Source organism: Mauremys mutica, chromosome 22 (assembly GCF_020497125.1).
Source record: "Mauremys mutica isolate MM-2020 ecotype Southern chromosome 22, ASM2049712v1, whole genome shotgun sequence".
NCBI lineage: Eukaryota > Metazoa > Chordata > Testudines > Geoemydidae > Mauremys > Mauremys mutica.
The window spans coordinates 2628694-2648201 of NC_059093.1; the positions used below are offsets into that span (position 1 = coordinate 2628694).

The window sequence follows — 19508 nt, forward strand, 5'->3', positions numbered from 1 at the left end:
GCTGATGGATCATTCACATTGCCCTTGATGCCAGTTTCATAACAATGAGGACCCAGTTTCTATGCAGTTGGGCAGCATGGTCAAACATAACACAGTGTCTAGGTCTGGAGCTGGCATGTGAGCTTAGATAGCTTCTGTGGAGTAAAACAGATGCAGAGAGTGAAACTCAGGCTTATGTAACAAGAAGATGTGGATTCAGACTAGGTTGAATGAGGCTAGGGAAGAGGGCAGCTTATGTGTCCATCTCCAACCAATATGCTTTGGATTGTGCAGGTAGTTATATATGTGGAGTTTCATCTTCTGGAATGTGATGCACTGATACCTTAAATACAGGCACACATAGGTGGCAAGGCTTGCTGCAGAGGAGCACTTTAATACCACTGCAAAGAAGTGGTGGGAAAGCAGAGGGAAGGAGGCTGTCTGGGGTGGAAGCAAAGGAATTCTTTGTGATGTGGAATTTTTAAAGATCAGCCGGGTGGAGGTAGTAAGGTTTGCTAAATAAGAAACATCAAAAACTGTAGGTTGCGCTTCATGAATAAGTATCTTGCCTGAACAATTAAATGTCCAAACACTTAACTAACTGGCCACCTGCCATAGTGGGATTTTTACAAACCATCCAGTTGGTGCTGATGTTCACTAGTCCACATATAAGAGGGTAGCATTTTGTTATGCAAAACTAGAGCACAAAGTAAATGTCACTGCTGTCAGTTTCCTTCTGTGTGGGTTTCTGACCGATGCTTCAGTTGATCATGAATTAATAATCTTTTTGGGAAAACACTGAGATTAAGGAAGGCTTTTTTGTTGTCTGCTGAGGCTTTTTTAAATTAAATAAGCCTTCTCTCCCCCACCCCCATTTTACATCCCAGTCCCATGGTTTCTGATGATGGGCATTGGAAGGTACCAGTGATTTTTCTCTGCCACGCTGAACTTCTTGGCTATGTTTTACTGCAGGTGGAAAAGTTTTGCTGGCTTGACCCTGCCAGTCATCTGTTCTCAACTTTTCTTTGATCAAAGCTGACAGTTTGCTGATTCCTCAGTTTTCTCACTGACTTACTACCCCTTTGAAACCTCTCCCACTTCTATACTGAGGTGTCATTCATAACATTAATTAAAAGAATCCTACTGCTTGGGAGTGTAAAGACTGTAGTTTGCGCCTTCCCATCTGAATTATCATTCCCAGGCAAAATTTTATGTTAAGGATGAGAGTAAATATCAGTAATTTAGGGTAAAACATATTGCAGGGATGTTGTAATTATCCTAAAACCAAGCATTATAAACATAGGAAATTCACTGTTAAAGGTCAACATCAAAGAAATCAAACATGCTTAGATATGGAAATACACAATTAGGGCACCCCAACAAACTTAACTTTGTCTTGTAGTGACACTCTGTCATAACTGTGTGATTAAGACACTGTAGGTGTTTGTGGTCCCAGATAAGATTAAACCCATTTTTTTAGGTGCCTTAAATTTTCTTCTCTCTCCTCCCTCCCTACCTCCATTACGGCTCAGGGATTTGGTAATGATGCACACCCCTGGTTCAAGTCCAGTCCAGATCTGCGGTGACTGAAAGTTGTTGGTGGGTGAAGTGTGCGTGTGTGTCTTGCACTGTCACTGCCTGTGCAGTTCCTGTTCTGTTGACACACAGGATTTCAGTGTTCAGGCTGAGTTGGGCACCTTTCATCAGCACTTGCTGCTTGAATATTAATTGAGATGCGGTGGCGGCAAGCTGGAAGTCATCTTTTGACTTGTAAACTGAAAAATGGCAGCTGGGAATTTCTGGGGACTCAATCCTGGATTCCAGGAAGCTGCTTTTCTAACTAGTCACTGATGCTAGGGTGAGCATTCAGATACTACAGGAAGAGGGGAAAACATGAAACCCCAAGATCAGCATTGCACACTTCAGTGGCATATGTTCTTTTTCCTCATTGACGATCAGAAAATGAAATACCTCTCCTGCATGTTGATGGAGCGTAGTCTGTACTAACGTGGGAGAGTTTTCCTGAATCAGCTAGACAATTCTTAAACTGTGAGCTCTTTGGCACAGGGACCATGTGTGTGTTGTGTGTGCGCCTAGCACCAGGGGGCCTGGTCCTCGATGAAGGCTCCTAGACACTACGTGGTACAAATAATTAATTCTGAATAGTCACTAAGTGACCCATTTCTTTCTTTGCCAGGTTGCTATAAAGATCATTGACAAGACACAGCTGGATGAAGAGAACCTCAAGAAGATTTTTAGAGAAGTTCAGATTATGAAGATGCTCTGCCACCCGCATATCATCAGATTATATCAGGTATGAGCATTGTGCAATGGGCTTTTCCCTCCCGGTGCGGGCTGTGTGCGCCACAGGCTTACCCTGTGCAGTGCTATCACGTATAGGGCTGTTTCTGTACTTTCAATAGAGTAACATATGGGAAAAAAATCTATTTTCAGGGTTACAAAATACCTTGATTTACAAAAAACAACAACCCGTGGGCCGCCCCCCCCCCCCAATAAAAGTGTTTCAGTAGCTAGTCCTCTGTTTTACTGGAAGATCAAATGTCCTTTGAGCGCAGCCAGTTTCCATTTGTTTATGGCTATTGTGTGCCTTTCAGTTTCCCAGTTTAGACTAGCTGTGTTGTCCTCACTGGAAGATGATCACTGGAAGTAACGGTGGTAGCATCACTCCAGTATTTTGTTGCAGTTTTTTCTCCAGCTTTTCTGGCTTTCCTTACTTGGCAAAAAGCACCAGGGAAAGGTCCCCGCTGCATGCAGTGTGGGATGAGCAATGGTGTGGGTTTGTACAGACTGCTTTGGTGATGCCAGTCTCATGAAAGGGTCAAGTAGGACAGCAGAGGGGATCCAGACCCTTTGTGAAGGCCAGAAGTGATGTGGCACACGAGTGAAGTGAATGGAGAACTAATTGGGGACTAAACCCTTGGAGAAACTTTAAATCATAGAATCATAGATTATTAGGGTTGGAAGGGACCTCAGGAGATCATCTAGTCCAACCCCCTGCTCGGAGCAGGACCAATCCCCAAATCCCTAAATGGCCCCCTCCAGGATTGAACTCACAGCCCTGGGTTTAGCAGGCCAATGCTCAAACCACTGAGCTATCCCTCCCTGTCTTGTAAAAGGTCCTGGTCCTGGACCTCCTTGACCAGGCCATTAGTGACGTGGAAAAGGACTGCCTTCCCTGTATCCTGCCAATATTGCCTGTTGGGTGACAGGCTGAAGCAAAACTGCCGTTCAGCTACAATCTGCTGAGCTGAAGATGCAGAAATAGAATTAACAAGTAGGATCCCTTTATTTCCTGCTTTAAAAACAATGGATTAAATTGGAAAGCAGAGACAGCTTCTGCGTGAGCCAATGGCCAGTACTGTCAAATTTCTCTGTCCTCCATTCCTGAGAGCTGGATCATGAAGTGGGGAAAATGCTGTTGTCTTCTCAGGCTGGGCGTGCGTTAAGTTTAGCCTGAGAACGGACTGGCTTGCTAGAGATGCATGAGAACCAAAAGTCTGCTGTGGTGTCTGTTTGTCTCTGCCGGCTGGCAACACAGTTTGAACATTTGGGGTATCAGTTGCAATATATAGTGGCTAATTTCCCCTGTGATTTAATGGGGGGGTTCTGTATGTTTGCCAAGAAGAGAGGACACCAGTAGAGACTGCCCTTCCCTAGCAACAGCTGCTGTCTGCTTGAGGCAAAGCTGCTTCTAGTTCATGTCTCACTGCAGTCAGTGGCTATTTAGACTCAGAGGAACTAAAACTGAGAATCTCGGGTGGAAAAGGTTAATGACTTGATACCTTGGCCAAAGAGCCATGTGTGAGATGCCTGTGACAGCCATTTGAAGAGTTGTACAGGGTGACAATGCACAGGCAGTATTGTCTCTGGAAGAGCCAGTGCCTGTAACGCTTTTTTGAGCCAAAAGCTCTTGTCAACCTATTTTATGCAATATAAAGCCCTAGACAGAATACGCCGAGAGATAGCAGCCATGTCTCAGCTCCGCCAGAGTTAGAACACAGCATCCTCTGTGTGGTGGTTTTCAGCTGGCTGTCCTATAGCGTGCTTTCCACAGAAGTTTTATTCTGATTTTTGAAATGGTGCATGGTTGTTATAAAACACCTGAAATCAAAGCTCTCTTGTCATTAAAGCCTTTCCTCCCCCAGCCATTCCTTAAAGATCTGAATGACACATTTCTTTAGGTTTGTAACACTCAAAACCAATAAATGCAAGAGGAGAAGGTGTCTCCAGTACCTGAAAAAATGTAAGAGACCAGGTTTGCTTGGAAACAGAAAGATGTAAAGAACACCCATATGTTTTGTTTGCACATATGTGGAGTAACTGTTAAGTGGTAACTGTTAACCACATCACATGACAATTGAGTAAAGCTGGATGGCACATTCTGAATCTAAGGGTCTGTCTCTGCTACACTCATTTATTAGCTTTTCTGAGAAAAGAAACAAAACCTGCTGGTTAAAGAGCTGCAGTTGTCCAGATTGGACATCTTTTTTTTAATCTGAAGGTTGCATGTTTCAAGCCCAAACCCTTAACAAGAGCCAATGTGCTTACTGTCTCTCTCAGCATGAGAGGAACTGTCATCTCAAATGTGGCTGACTATTTAGACTTTGTAGAAAAGTTAAATGCAATCAAAATGTTTTCATGACTTTAAAAATCCTCCAGAAACATGGATGTTAAACCAAGCTCACCTGAAGGGTTTGCAGTCCAACTGTTTCAACATTGAGAACTGGAAAATCAAACTGACTCCTGTAATTTTTGTTGTCCAAGTTTCAAGCAATGTGTAAAATTAATAGCATAATTGAGGCTTGGAAAATTTCCCAGAGACCAGCTTGCTCAAGGACTAGTCCTTGAAGCCATGATGGAAAAACTGTGCTGCCGTGCCCATAAAAGCTACTGTTGCCAAAGCCACTGCTATGCAATTTAAAATAGTAAAAGATCAATGTGTTGTGTGTAATTGTGCATTGTCAGCCAACTTCCTATTTAATAAACATTTGAAAAGTAGCTTTCTGTCTCTGGCCTTTCTTAGGCCAACTGTTCCAGTTGGGCGTCTTTCCATGCTTTCTTATCAATCCTGGGGGAAGTACGACCGTGACTTAGGCGTACACGTTCCATGTCGATGGGATTTGTACTCCTAAATCTGTTAAATGCTTTTGAAAATCCCTCCCTTGGATCTTGCTACAATGCTTTGAGTGTAATGCTCCCTCTTTCCCTTCACATGCTTATTTCCCTCTCCTTCCTTCTACTTCCCCGGAGATCTCCCCCTCTCTTTTGTGCAAATGCATTAATACTAAAATTCTCTTGGATTTGTGGGGAAATGGAAGGAAGGAAGGAGAGGGAAATCAGAACAGAGAAGTATTCTATAATTTTTTAATGTATCCCCTCAAACTCTTACTTTTACCTACATCCAGCAGCTTACCCACGTGGAGTCACCCATACGCACTCGTGGGCACACTTTGAAGCTTGCTGCTAGAAGATCCATTCCCTGCCTGCTAGTGGCACTTGGGCTGCCTTACTCCCTGACCCTTCTCCTCCATCCTGAGCAAAAATGCAACTGCTCCAGCCACTTTTCTCCCTGGCTTTCCTTCTACTGGCCTAAAATAGCAGCAGTGGCTCCAGGCTGCTTTGTTCTCTTCTTCTACACGTCCCTCCTCTGAAAGGATCAATGCCCCTGTGCCCATCTGCTCCCAGACTTGCCCCTTCCCTCATGGGAAGGAGCACGGAGCTCCAGCCGCTCTGCTCTGTCTACTCCACGTTCAGGTGGGTGAGTGTTTTGAGCCCTGAGCATGAATAGCTAAAAACATTTAGATTTGGAATCTTCTTAGTATTCATGCTCTTAGTGTTGATAGGCCAATTTCTTGACCTTTTACTATTTAAAACATGTTATTTTGGGGCTGAAATCCTTTCCCGCCCCCTCGGCTTGTTTTGGCATAGTCTGGTATCACCAGGGCAGCTACCTCGGCCAGCTCCCATCAGCCGGAGTGATGTTACCATGATGGGTCCATAGAGAAATGTACAGTGGCCTGGTCTTCTATTCTATGGCTACGAGAGCAAGTCACCTTTCCCTGGGACTAATTTTGGCATTTAATTGGCTTGCTGAAAACGGGAGCACTAGCCTTGATACTGTAACTGGCCTTCATTTGTTGGAGAGCTCCATGCCCACCCAGAGCCCTGGAAGGCTTTTAGAACGATTGGCATTATCTTCTTGCTTAAATGTGAAGGGTCCCTGGAGCCAACCTCGAGCTTTTATGATTGATAGATCTTGAGTCATTTGAAAGTCACTTACTAATTCTGCAGGTAGTCCCTCCTTTAGAAAAAAAGTGTCCCTAGTTATCTGAGTGTTTCAGAGTGATGAATGAACAATCCGAAGGTGAACTTTTCAGTCTTGGCAGCCCAGAGAAGTCTCTTAGGTTCTTGAAACAAGTGGAGACTAGCAACTGACTATTTTGTGGGTGGGATGCAGAAGGATTGAAGTAGTGTTTAAAATAGCCCCTTTAATAATCATTCTTCTTTCCCCCTCCCCACCATTGCTCTCTAAAGCATTGCAATCCACTTCTTTTTAATTTGCTGAAAGCGGTTTGTGTCAAAGTTACAAGTAACAAAAGAAAATTCCAATTAGCTTCATATCCTTTTGCACTGGGCAGTCTCCTTAGCTGTCACTTTGTATCCTTGTGTGTCCAGGTTATGGAGACGGAGAGGATGATTTATCTGGTGACAGAGTATGCTAGCGGAGGGGAAATATTTGGTAAGTACGTTTATTGCATTCTTTAATCAGATATTGTACTTGGTCAACTACAGTAAGCTGAAAATAGCTGCCTCATATCTCCTGTCCTTCAACCCTGGAAACTTCCATTGACAAAAGAATAAAGAATAAAATCATTTAACTTAAAGGAAAAATAAACCATACCATTTAAAAATGCATCGTCTCCATGTTTTCTCAGAGGGATAGAGAGGTTCATTCTTAGAGGCAGTTCCATTTTTCTTCATCTGCATGCTGACACTTGGGATTAAATATATTGCATAGTGGTTTCAGAGCTGCCTTTTAAAGAGGTGCTAAAAACTTCACTTCCTGGCAAGCTGTAATGTGAGATTCTTGGCTGCAGCTGCGGTGGTGTTTGAAATTAGTGACCTCTAAGATGACGGGCCATCTTGCAGCTCTGCAGTCTTTTATACTTCAAATCATATGATTTCTCTGAGATTTCTGATATTTTGTTATGACCCATTAGCCCTGCAATCTAGAGCCTAGAAGCATCCATTTTAAAACTCAGTTTTTTGCTAGCAATGTTCTAGTTGGGTTTTCTTGACCAGTGTTTGTCTGAAAACCATATTATATAACTGTCTTAAAATCACAAAATGGTTTTTTACAATGATGAGTAATGAAAAATCTGATGGTATTTTACTCACATGTCAAAGTTCTTTGCCCCAGGTAACGGAGTCAGTATTTTGCAACGTTGGTCTGTATCAGTTTATCTAACATGAGTCTCAGGAAAAAATCCTCATTCACTTTGGTCAGGAAAACAGGCCTGAAAATCACACTAATAACTTTGTTTAAACCCAGTTCTAGGTAATATTGTTCTGATCTTGGTGTGGAGCAAAACCTAGAGACACATCTGCTAAAGCCAAAGAGTTCGCTCTTTATTTAGTCTTCTCTGACTTATTCCTGTTCAGTCAATACTGAGATTATTATGTCTCCTTCAACGCCAACATTTGTGTTTGCCTTGAAAATAAGAAAAGGCTCTGACTTTGCTGGAGGAGATGTTGGGGTGTAACAAAAGACAAAGCTCTTAATGAATCTGAGATTCACCAAGTCACAGCAGAGTCATTGTGGCAAAATTACAAACTTCATCTGAAAAGTTAAGTCTAAGTTATGCCAGCACAAAAGCACCTCCTGGGAGCTGAAATCTGCTAAGTGCTAAAAAATTCTTTTCACATTTTATCCTAAATGTTGTTCCTTTTACCTGGATCCCAGGAAAATGCTCCTATTTGAACTCACGTCTTATGGGGAAGGGCTATAATGTGTGGTAAGCAATATCTGCTGTGTCTGAGCAGCTTCCTTGTTATTCTGGTACATGTTGGAGAGGGAAGGCAGATGTTTCAGTTCTCAGCAGCAGTAAAGCAATACTTGGCACCTCTATAGTACGTGTTATTCAAGGATCTCAAAGTCCTTGTAGGTCTCCTGCGATGTAGGCGAGTATTACTTGCTGCCTACAGATGAAGAAGCTGAGGCACAGAGATATTGAATAAATCACTATGTGACCTTGGGCTGTTGACTGAGACAATGCTCTGGTCTGTGCGTGGTCCCTGCTCTGCTAGTCTAGACAATACTACCTCCTTTAGAGAAAGCAAACCAAAACTTTTTGCGTACATAACCAGAGACTTGAATGATAAATTGCTGGTAACAGTTCTGGTAGCCTAAAAAGCGCCTTTAAAAATAAATAAAATAAAATGTCTACCATAGTGACATTTTCTCAGTGCCTTTGTAATTAATAGCTAATGACTCAGTAATTATTAATGGAAGAAACTACATCCATTACTTCTCCCATTAGCCTCCACTGCTCCTTTGACTCCTGCTTCTCCAAGGAAGGGGCAATTTAAGTAGGCAACAAGTTATAACTGATGATCAACAAGTGTAGATTGTCTGAAAACCGAACTTTGCTGAGCCTTCTGCTGTCTCTCCAAAGCAGCAGGGGGCACAACGAGCCTTCTAGTTCATGATGGACAGATTGCCGGGTCAGACTTGAGTGAGTGGCATTGAGACTCTGAGTGACAGATTAGGTGTGTTTTTATAGTACCACTTGACGTACATTTTGATTTAGGCAATCTGTCTGGCCTCTGCTATACAAACGTATTAGCAACGCTAGGTGGCATTAGCCTTCTCACTATTATTAGGGTGGGTGGCAAACTCCAAGTTTAAAAAACAAAAAATGCAAAGGTGGGACATGATTCAAAAATGGGTTAAGAACACCTGCTCGAAACATAAGTTGCCATTAATTATGTATTAATACTGTCAGATGCCCCATAATTCTGCTAATTTGTGAAGTTCAGCTTACTCTTTGCTGTAATTATCACCTCCTACAAAGTAGCAGTATTGTGTGTGTGCTTCACGCCCACACAGTGGGAGGCTTTGCTTTTTTGTGGGTCACTGCAAAGAGGTAAAATATCTCTTTATCCCCTTCCTCCTGTTGAATTTGGAAAATATAATCCAAGTATTTCCCTCTTATCCAGAACTGTGTACGTACTAGCAAGCTCATATGCAGACTTGGAAGAATTCTGTTGGGTACAAAAATAGCCCTATACATTAATAGAAAGCGAAAATCTAATTGTTTTTTAAAATATTTTATGCTGTAGTAAATTCAGATCATTAGAATTGCTAATTTACAGTACATTGCCCTGTACTATATCCTCATGTGTGGCTGTGAGCAGATGAATCCAGTTATCAGTTATGTACTAGAAGGTAAATGTCAATGTCTACCTCTATCTAGTAGGTTCTGACAGTTTTCAAACTACACACAAGGTCCATTAACTCCCAACTTTATATCTGAGAGTGAAGCCAGAATCCCAGCAAAGTTTCCTGTGAGACATTTTGTTCTAACAAGGGACGCAATTGATTGGGGGTGGGCAGGGAACCAAACAGAAGCCCATTTGGAAAATAATCTTTCCTTGCAATCATTAGCATCTACAACACTGAAGAGAATCTCGCATCTTCGTTTTATCAAGAGAAATAGTCTACATGTACTGCGGGCTGCCTTCAAATCCATTTATGCTCTGTGCTTTGGGTCATTCTAAGGTTGGAAATCAGAAGGTATAAGACAGATCTTTTTGTAGGTAAAATTTGCTTACCAGGTTTCCTTTCATTCAAGTATCTACTGTTTTTGGAGTCACTGGATTTACTGTGAATGTCTTTGGAGGAGTCTTCCTTCTCACAACAGCTGTAGTGATAACTCCCTACTATTCATTTACAGTGCAGCTACTATAAAAAGACTAAGGTGTTTTTGGAGAAAGGGAAAGGTTTAACTTATTCAGTGCTTTTAAAGTGACTTTTAATTTCCGTTGGTAATCTAGCCAAAATATGTGGGTAAACAGGCTTGGAATAGGCTGTATGCTTGCAGTCCTAACATGATCTCAAGAACTATGCTTCCCTTCCTACAACTGTAGGAGTAGAATATTTTTCCATGCACACAACATGGCAAAAATCACAGCAGGGTACAGGGTGCATTGGTGGAACAGCCTCATCAAGAATCCCATTATCTACTGTTATGGAACACCAGGGAGATCCCCTCTGTGCTAAATGTCTGTGTTGTGAGAGTTTTGGTTGCTCGTTTAATGCTCTCTGAGTATCTGTGGCTGTACAAGCTAAGTTTTAAAGTGAAACCATTGCACTGAACCCCCAAATAAGGGGGAAAAGTGCATAATGTTCTGTGTTCAGAAAATGTCAAGAAAGAGAAACCTTGCTCTGTATAAGGATCATTTCAGTTGTATCATATGTGAGGTATTGCATTATACATTTCTGCATACTGTAGGCTTTTCTGTATGTAAAGTGACTTGAAGTGATTTTTGAAGTCTAAATAGATTTTCAGAAGTTTTTCACAATGTGACATTTTACACAAAGTGAGTATAGGATTCAATTCTTGAACTGGAAAAGGGATGATAATATCTGTAAATGGGTGTGGCTGTGAAGGGTGTCAGTATTCAAGAATGTTAAAATTCAAAAGCTTAGCTGTTTTTGTCCCTTGTTAGCTCTTCTGAGCTGTAGTCCTGCCTAGCCTCAGCCAGAGCTGCTGCACTTGTCTACTTGAGCTTTCATTAGACAGGCTCAGTGTGTGCTGAGAAGCCCTCCAAATGGCCCACACGTAAACGAGGTCTTTGACTCAGCTGAGATTGATGTGATCATTCATTTCAAGAATGAACGCAGCCAGGCACAACAGTGAGCAGGAACGATGGAGAGCTGCTTGTGGTTTGTTGTAGGGTCAGAGCACGGCAGAGCACGTTATTGTGTTCTGTGCCCCGTACACTTTCCGTATGCACACAAGCTGGCAGTTTGACAGTGTGAACAAATACGTGTACCTCTTAAAGGTAGGTCACGTTTTTGTTCCACCTATCTTGACAGCATTCCTTTATCTGCGAGGTCAAACAGAAAATAGGCTAAACGCATGTTTCCGTTTCAGTTATTTACTTATTAACATTAACATTAATTAACATTGGTCCTGCTAGTGAAGGCGGGGGCTGGACTCGATGACCTTTCGAGGTCCCTTCCAGTTCTAGGAGATTGGTATATCTCCAATTATTATTATTTATTATTATTTATAACAACAACAACAAAAAGCGACAGAGTCCTGTGACACCTTATAGACTAACAGAAGTATTGGAGCATGAGCTTTCGTGGGTGAATAGAGGGTATTCACCCACGAAAGCTTATGCTTCAATACTTCTGTTAGTCTGTAAGGTGCCACAGGACTCTGTTGCTTTTTACAGATCCAGACTAACACGACTACCCCTCTGATACTTAACAACAACAAAAATACTCTGCAACCCTCAATTACAAAAATGAAGTTGAGATGTACTTAAAATAACTCACAAGATTCTTTTCTTCAAATATTTATTATTAATGCCTAGCTCTTATATAGGGCTTGTCATCAGTAGATCTCCACAGCACCTTCTGTAGCTTGGGGAAGTATCATTATCCCCACTCTACAAATAGAGAAACTGAGGCACACAGAGAGAAGTGACTTTCCCAGGTCTCTCAGCATGTCATCGGCAGAACCAGGGCTAAAACCCAAACTTCCTGGGTCCGGTGCCCTTATCCATTGTCCTCTTATTCATTGACGTAAAATAGGTGGATAATATAGCAGAAACTCTCTCTCACTGTGTGCATCATCTAGCACAAGTGAACCCTGAGCTTTAGGTGCTACCATTATACAAATGTAAGATGATGCTCCTGACGTGCCAGTCATGGAAAGGGGGTTGGCTAGAATGTCAGGCTCTAAGACCTTTTAATCACAAGTACCCTGAAGGCTTTATTAAAGTGTCACATGTCCTCCATGTGATAGATCGGTATTATCCTCTTTTTACAGATAGGGAAGCCACTTGCCTAGGTCATGCGCAAGGAGTGTATTGTTGAACCAGGAATGTAATCTGCTGAATACCAGTCCTGTGCCTTATGCCTTTTCCCTTTGGGCCTGATCCTGGTTCTGTTTAAGTCAGCAGGAGCAGGATTGGTCTCTTGATGTTAGATCTATGGAGGACAGTGACAGATCCTTTTAGAAAAGAACTTGAAGTGGAGTCACATAGGGCTTTCTGGTCAGAAGACAACACTTGAGGATCACATTGAATGCCTGGGACTCAGCAGCAAGAGCCTGTGCTTCTGGATTTGATGCACTTAGGACTAAGGTGGCTAGGCCCCCAGTTCAACATTCAGGCCATGTGTGACCTGCCTTGCACAAGAGATGTTCTGCAGACTAAGCTGGTAATGGTTAATTTCAGAATACAGTTGCCTTCAGTGGTATGTGAAGTATTCTGTAGCTTTATTGTTTTTATCCTTCTAGAGCCTGTACAGAAATGTCAGCATTTCTGCAAATGCAGTGCCTACGTGCAAAGCTCAGGGACGGGGCTCCACTCTCGCTTTCTTCATGGAAGTGAAATTTCACATCTAAGCTTAAAGGAATTTTTGCAATCTAATGAAGCAGTACGAGCTGAAAGAGGAGACAGTCCTATGTGTGCAGATGGGTCTGAGAGAGTTTCATTTAAGAATCAAACTCTGAAGTGTTTATTAAACCAAAATGTGTGTGTAAATCTGAATGTTAGGGTAGAGTTCTAAGAAACGATGCCTAAGGAAGCTGAAAAACAAACGGTAAAAATGGCAGTTGTCATAGCAGAAGCTGACCTGAGTGTGGGGTGACAGGAGATTGCCTCTTATGCAATCCCAAACTTCGTCCCAAAATCTGTTTCTGTTATTAAACAAACTATGGTCTTAAATTACAAGTCATGTCGTCTCTCCAGTCTGTTTGTAAGTGGTGGTATCTGATTGACATAGTTAAGATTGATTGATTAAATTTCTTAGAACCTGAATAGAAGAGCTGAAATCTGTACAAACCGAAGTCTTGAAATGGCAATTGCTTTCTAGATTGTGAAATGTGGTTTTAACGATGACCGAAGTACAGTTTCTATTCTTGCATGTTTTCATCCTCATTGGTATTTGAATCTGGATAGAGCATAATATGCTCATGGGAACCTTCCAGAAATAGTCCTTATTGAATAGTTAGTTTGATTTCTTGCCTTCAGTACTGACGCTTGAGAACCCTTTTAAAATGCACATGTGAATTTTCAGTGTTGAGAGACCAGAATCGGGAGTTTTGCGTTATCAGGTGTGTTTACTACATTTGCAAATGATGTTCCCAATCCTGCAAAGACTGAAGCACATGAGTGATTTGATTTGCTTGGGACATGATCCATAGCCTGTTGAAATGTATGGGAGTGTTTACATTGAACCAGGCTCCATTTGTCAATGTGACAACTCACATGAGTAAAGAACCTACGGTAAAGCTTAGTGCTTAATGGGATCTGTTGGGACTACTTGCGGTAATAGGCAGTGCACTTGGTAGGAAATGTTTGAAGGGTCACATCATAATAGGGGATGTATCCCCTTCCAAGACTAGCTGCAGATGTGCTTACTACATACATGGCTGTAGGAATAAATAAAACTTAAATGGCAAGTTTTGGGGGGAAAATTAATCAAACTCTGTCCAACTGCATTAGAAATCAGCCCTCAAAGAAATGAATTACTCTTCATCAGAAGCAAGTAGAAGTGCTTTGATGTATCTTTGTAATTAGTATTTATTGCAAGACAATTATGTCTCTGGTATTTTAATTAATGGGTGGTTTGGCAAAGCAGCCGCCTGATGGGAAACCTTCAGAAGTGGTTTGTATTTATTCTCCAGAACGGACTTCTCTTTCAAGCTCTCTAATTAATGCAGTTAATGAAGTAAAATATATTAAAGCAAACAGGCCTTGGACTTGGGGGCCTTTTGCAGTTCACTTAAAATGGCCTCTGGAAATGTGGGAGGATGTGATGTCAAGCCTTCATTTGTTACATTTCCTTGCAGAGTACATTCATAAAGCATCATTACAAGGGGTCAGTGATTTCTGTCTGCTTTCAAAGACTGTGTGATGCTGGCATCCATCCTCATGGGAGTGGGGGGTTTGAGAGCATTCCTGTAGCCTATCACACTGTCTTTCTGAACTCCTTCGCAAGGTGTCTAGGCGCTAGCAGTTATATGTTCTCTGAAGTATATAGAGACAGGAGGAAGAAGGAGAAGTACCCATGCGTTTTGTTTGGTGCTTGGTTAAGCTGTTCCATAACTTGATTTTTAGCCCCACTATGGTGCACAGTGCTGTGTAGCTAACCTGGAGGATATGAAGGATAATGGGCATGTCCTTAACTTCTTTTCTTCTTGCTTTGCACAAGAAAGTCACAACTTAAAGCTAGTGAATGAACGCTCCAAATGTCTCAGAATTTGAGGCAGTAGCTTGTTTTCAGTAGGTCCCATGAACTGTATGCCCACTTAGCGTTATTAATTTACAGTAGCTTTTTCATATCTCAAGCAGTAGCTATGTTCCAGCTTTTTAAATCTGATGAGGATCTCTGAAACACATGAAACAAATGCACTATTGTGTAGCTGTAAAAGCAGCAGAGAGTCCTGTGGCACCTTTATAGACTAACAGACGTTTTGGAGCGTGAGCTTTCGTGGGTGAACACCCACTTCGTCGGATGCTGTTCCTGATGTGTAGCTGTTCCTGATGCATGCTATTGTAGATAGAGAACGGGCCCAAGTTAGGATAATGGTATAGGGTTGTCTATGGAGTTGCTCTTCCCACTTGTAAGGGAAACATGACAACTTGTAAATATTGGGATATTTGATTAGTGTGCCTTAAACCAGGATTCCTCATGCTTTTTCAGTGTGTTCCCCTTGTGGGAAATTCCTCCTACCCCATTTGCAAATCATGCAACACTTAGGGTGGTTCCTTACAGAGCAAAGAAATATTAGGAAACTGCTTTGTTTTTTCTAATAATTCTGATGGAGGCTCTGGCTCTTGTTTCCTCTCTGTCTCCTCAATTACCTAGATGAGCATGGAATACCTGTAGTAGAAGATAGAAGCAAGAAGGTGGAGCCACTATAGTATAACCTGCCCGTTGTTCAGACTGTCTCCAAGTGCTCTGTGGACGTTGAATGATCCATGGGTCACAGACTGAGAACTGCTGCTGTAATTAAATAGGAGAGGTAGATTTTGAATGCTACTTTGCTTGGCGCAGCCTCAAGGAAATCTCTCTTAGGCTCTTGAGAGATGCTTCCCCTTGACAGTCTCAGTTGCCTACAATAATGTAGCTGCTTTCCCCATCTCGTTGTCCACCTTTCCTGCCCTGGTGCACACTTGCGGAGAAGCATCAGGGTACTTGGCTAGACCTGTGGATTGGGGTTTGTATTTCTGCCAGTTGAAATTCTCTCTCCAAAACTGAGAGCCAAGTAATTTGACACAATTCCTCTTGGGATGAATCCTGTCTTTTTAAAGCTTTATCCCTGTAAAGGTGTTTAAATGTAAAGTGTATTGATTTATCTTGGCTTGCAGTCATGCCACCTCCCATTCTGATCTTATCAGCAAAGTAGGGTCAAATTGGGTCAGTATTTAGACAGGACATCTCCAACAACAAGCCCAGCTTCAGCAGATGTTACATTGAAATGAAATTCTTAATTTTTTTTAAGGTACTATTCCAACAAAATGTCTAAGTAGCCAGACTTTCTCCAGGAGCAGTATTTACCTGACTTTTGCAATGATGAATTAATTATGCAGAAAGTCTCACTCCATGACACTTGTGCAGATACATAAAAACGTGAATGTCACTTATTAAAACAGCAAACACCTAGAAATTTGAGGAAGCATTGAAGGCACAGGGTGGCAAATTCCTGGATACAAATTTAAAAATGTTCCTCACTTCAGTAATTATTGTAGAAATGAAATACATCTGGGCATACATTAGGAAGTTGTACTCCTATTCTTTCTCTGTGTTGTAGGGTTTAGTCCAGGGATCAGCAACCTTTCAGAAGTGCTGTGCCGAGTCTTCATTTATTCACTCTAATTTAAGGTTTCACGTGCCAGTAATACATTTTAACGTTTTTAGAAGGTCTCTTTCTAGAAGTCTATAATATATAACTAAACTATTGTATGTAAAGTAAATAAGGTTTTTAAAATGTTTCAGAAGCTTCATTTAAAATTAAATTAAAATGCAGAGCCCCCAGACCAGTGGCCAGGACCCGACCAGTGTGAGTGCCACTGAAAATCAGCTCACGTACCACCTTCGGCACCCTGGTTTAGTCACGAGAATCCTGTTGATAAAATATGAGCCTTTATATTGTAGGAACATGGGTCTGATCCACTCTGGCAATTCCTAAGGGCCATGCAGTTCAGGATCCTGTTTCTGACGCTGGCCAGCACCAGATGGTTCTGTAGGGAGATGTGGGATACTCTGCCAGTCTACCCCCCACACACGTTAGATGGTATCTTGGACTCGAATAGAGATTGGATTGAGCCTTGCACAGAAGGCTTAATACTTCCAAAATGTCTCTTTACTAGTACAGCAGAGTGTAGTTATTCGCTAAATGTAGACCAGCCTCCAGTCTTATGACACTTCTCTTGGCTTGCAGACAGCATGAGTAATTGTCATAGTGACATTTATTAGCCCTAACATAACTCCCAGACTTGTACCCTTTGAGTCAGGAGGACCCCAGAGTAGGCCCAACCCCTTGCGGGGTGGTTTCTTCCTTTCCTCCTCTGATGTCTGTGTGTGTGAAAGTGCAGGAGTTAGTCCTTAGTCCCTATGAAAACATGCCCCTTGTAACTGAAAAATGCTCTTCTATTCTCAGTGAGTTTTAGCACTCTCCAGTAACCTAAGCATTAATTGGACTGAAGCTTGTACTTCTTAATGGAGGGAGATTATGTCACGGAGAAATACTGCTCATTTTATTTTTTATCCCTCTACATTTCTTGTTAGCAGTACACCAGGTGCCCATTTCCTGCCTGTCTTCCCTGTGCCAATAACCATTTGTTCTATTCTTGGTCCCCTACAGATCACCTGGTAGCCCATGGACGGATGGCTGAGAAAGAAGCTCGGAGAAAGTTCAAGCAGATTGTAGCTGCTGTCCACTTTTGTCACTGTTGTAACATAGTTCACAGAGACTTGAAGGCAGAGAATCTGCTGCTGGATGCTAACCTTAACATCAAAATAGCAGGTGAGCTGGGGGCTAGCGGAGGGGGAGTAAGGCAACCACTGTTAAATGGAGACACTCACTGTTTAAGCTATTCAGAAAGAAGGAAGCACAGTGCAGTTAAAGGAAACTTAAGATTTCTGTGTGGCCCAAAGCCAGCAAATGACAAATTATAGAGTAATGAGGAGTCCGGTGATACCTTAATCTGTTAGTCTTTAAGGTGCCACCAGACTCCTTGTTGTTTTTATGCATACAGACTAACACGGCTACCGCTCTGATAAATTATAGAGTGTTGATTTATATCCCCCTGCATGCTGCTAAAGACTGGGCTTTTACTCTGCAGGCAGTCCTGGTGTTCCAAAAGCTATGGTGTTCCAATCCCCTTTCCAAGGTGCGAGACGCAACTAGAGGCTGACCTCGAGGCTGAGTCCTGTTCTCAGGTTAGGGTTTCTCAGAAGTGGGGCAGGGTGAACGACAGGCAGGGAGTGTGGAAAAATAAAGACAAAATTTAGGGGTAGAGAGGTGAGAGAAAATAAAGAGATTTTGGTCAATTCCGTTCTCTTCGTGTTGAAGAGAGAAAATCACCACAGTAGTGTCTCCCTTAGCAGTATATCAAGAATGGAGTGGAAAGCTGAAGACGATCCAACAAGGCCACATACACGTTTCCAGCAACGGGCTCTTTGCACAATGATAGGAGCCTCTGTTGTTCTGGCATGCGTCAGTAAGTCCTGGTGGAATGGGTGGATATTTTTCAGCTAGCGTGCCTTCCAGTAACACCCACGTTTCAGGCACTCTCTAAACTGTTGTGGCACAAACCTTCATGTCTGTATTGCTTCCCAGTATGAAAATGTCTGATCTGTCCAGCTCCACAGACTTGCTACCAGAGAGGCTGAGGTCAGTCTACCGCCTAAACTCTCTGGGCTTAGCTCAGGATACACCAGCTAGTCCTTAATGTCACTTAGATACATGTGAATGTCTGCTCAAAACAAAGGCAGGTCTTGTATCCATTTGGTCACCTCACCATACAGGTTTTCCCTTTGGGATGGTTAATAGCAATCCATTTAATTCCATTGATGCATGGATCCCAGCAAATGCCAAAGCTGTGGAAAGAGCTCCATGCTGTCCTGATAAATAGGCATCCATGGAGAGCACCTCAGTTTCATCTTTCTCTCCTAGCCCAGTGGCTGGAGTGTAATGCTAACAGCTGCTCCGGTGGTGGCACATATGATTGATGTCCAGTGTGAATGATTCCTTTCTCTGCCTCCCTGTGTATTTATTTTTCCCCTCTATAATGTGTGTGTGCATTTTCCTTTTCAATGGTTAGGTGAATATCCATATTGTAGTACCTGGCAGGGCTGAAATAGTGAAAGGTTTGTCAGCATTTTAATTATAGAACGCCTTTTAGAAGGATTTATAACTTGACTGAAACTTACTTCAGGCTGTGACTTGGCACAGAACTACTCAGTCTGGGAGCAATTTTAATACTGACCTGATTTACCAAGTTTAGAAACTTTTTTAGTGAGCCAGCATCTCGAGATGTACATTTTCTAGGTTTAAATCGCAGTATTTTGGTCACAAGTCTGGCAAAGGAATTTAACTTTCTTTACAAATATGTTGTTCCTAGTCTTTTTGCTTATCACTGTTTACAATTAAGATATTCTTAGAGCAGACAGTGGCATGCGAGATGGAGACGGAAAGGTGAACAGCCCAAACCTGCATAGGTCACAATGCTTGGAGCAGGGAGCCAGAGGTGCTGCTGCAGGGCTGGGCTCATGTTCCAACACTCCTCTGGGTGACGGTCTTTCCATGACTAGAGGGTCCCCCTGCACCTCTGCCATGAAATTAACTAAAAATGCATGACAAAATCATAGCCTTTTTTATGATCAATGTATATTCTTATGTCTGCTATATGCAAATACACTTACAAATAATTTTAGGCCTTCTCCTTTATGATGAGTGGGAAAAATTCCTGCATGTACAATTCTTTTTAAAAAAAACTTTTCAGAAATAACTTTGGCAGAATCTGAAATGCGGCTGGATTCCCTGAAGAAATGTCCATATGAACATGCTGACAAGTTATGTGAATGTTTGAAAATTGTGGAAACTTTTTTAACCTAAGGAAGCTGGAAACTATTCTCCTTCCCAGTCTCTGCTCCCAGAATGGTCTCTAGAAGATAGTTCCCACCCATGTGGTAGTGTTGTTTTACTTGGCAGGGGAACTTGGTAGTGATTTGAAGAACAGCCTGGAAAAGCTGATTT

General features: G+C 42.1%; 1 protein-coding gene across 8 annotated transcripts in view; it reads left to right on the plus strand.

The window, feature by feature from the left end:
- The window catches only part of SIK3 (SIK family kinase 3), a 147806-nt gene that overhangs the window by 82169 nt on the left and 46129 nt on the right, over window positions 1–19508 (plus strand). For all 8 annotated transcript variants that reach the window (XM_044996853.1, XM_044996852.1, XM_044996855.1 and 5 more), the window contains 3 exons: window positions 2177–2293; window positions 6676–6739; window positions 17112–17273. In XM_044996853.1, the coding sequence (XP_044852788.1) occupies window positions 2177–2293; window positions 6676–6739; window positions 17112–17273 (343 nt within the window). The remainder of the gene's footprint in view (window positions 1–2176; window positions 2294–6675; window positions 6740–17111; window positions 17274–19508) is intronic.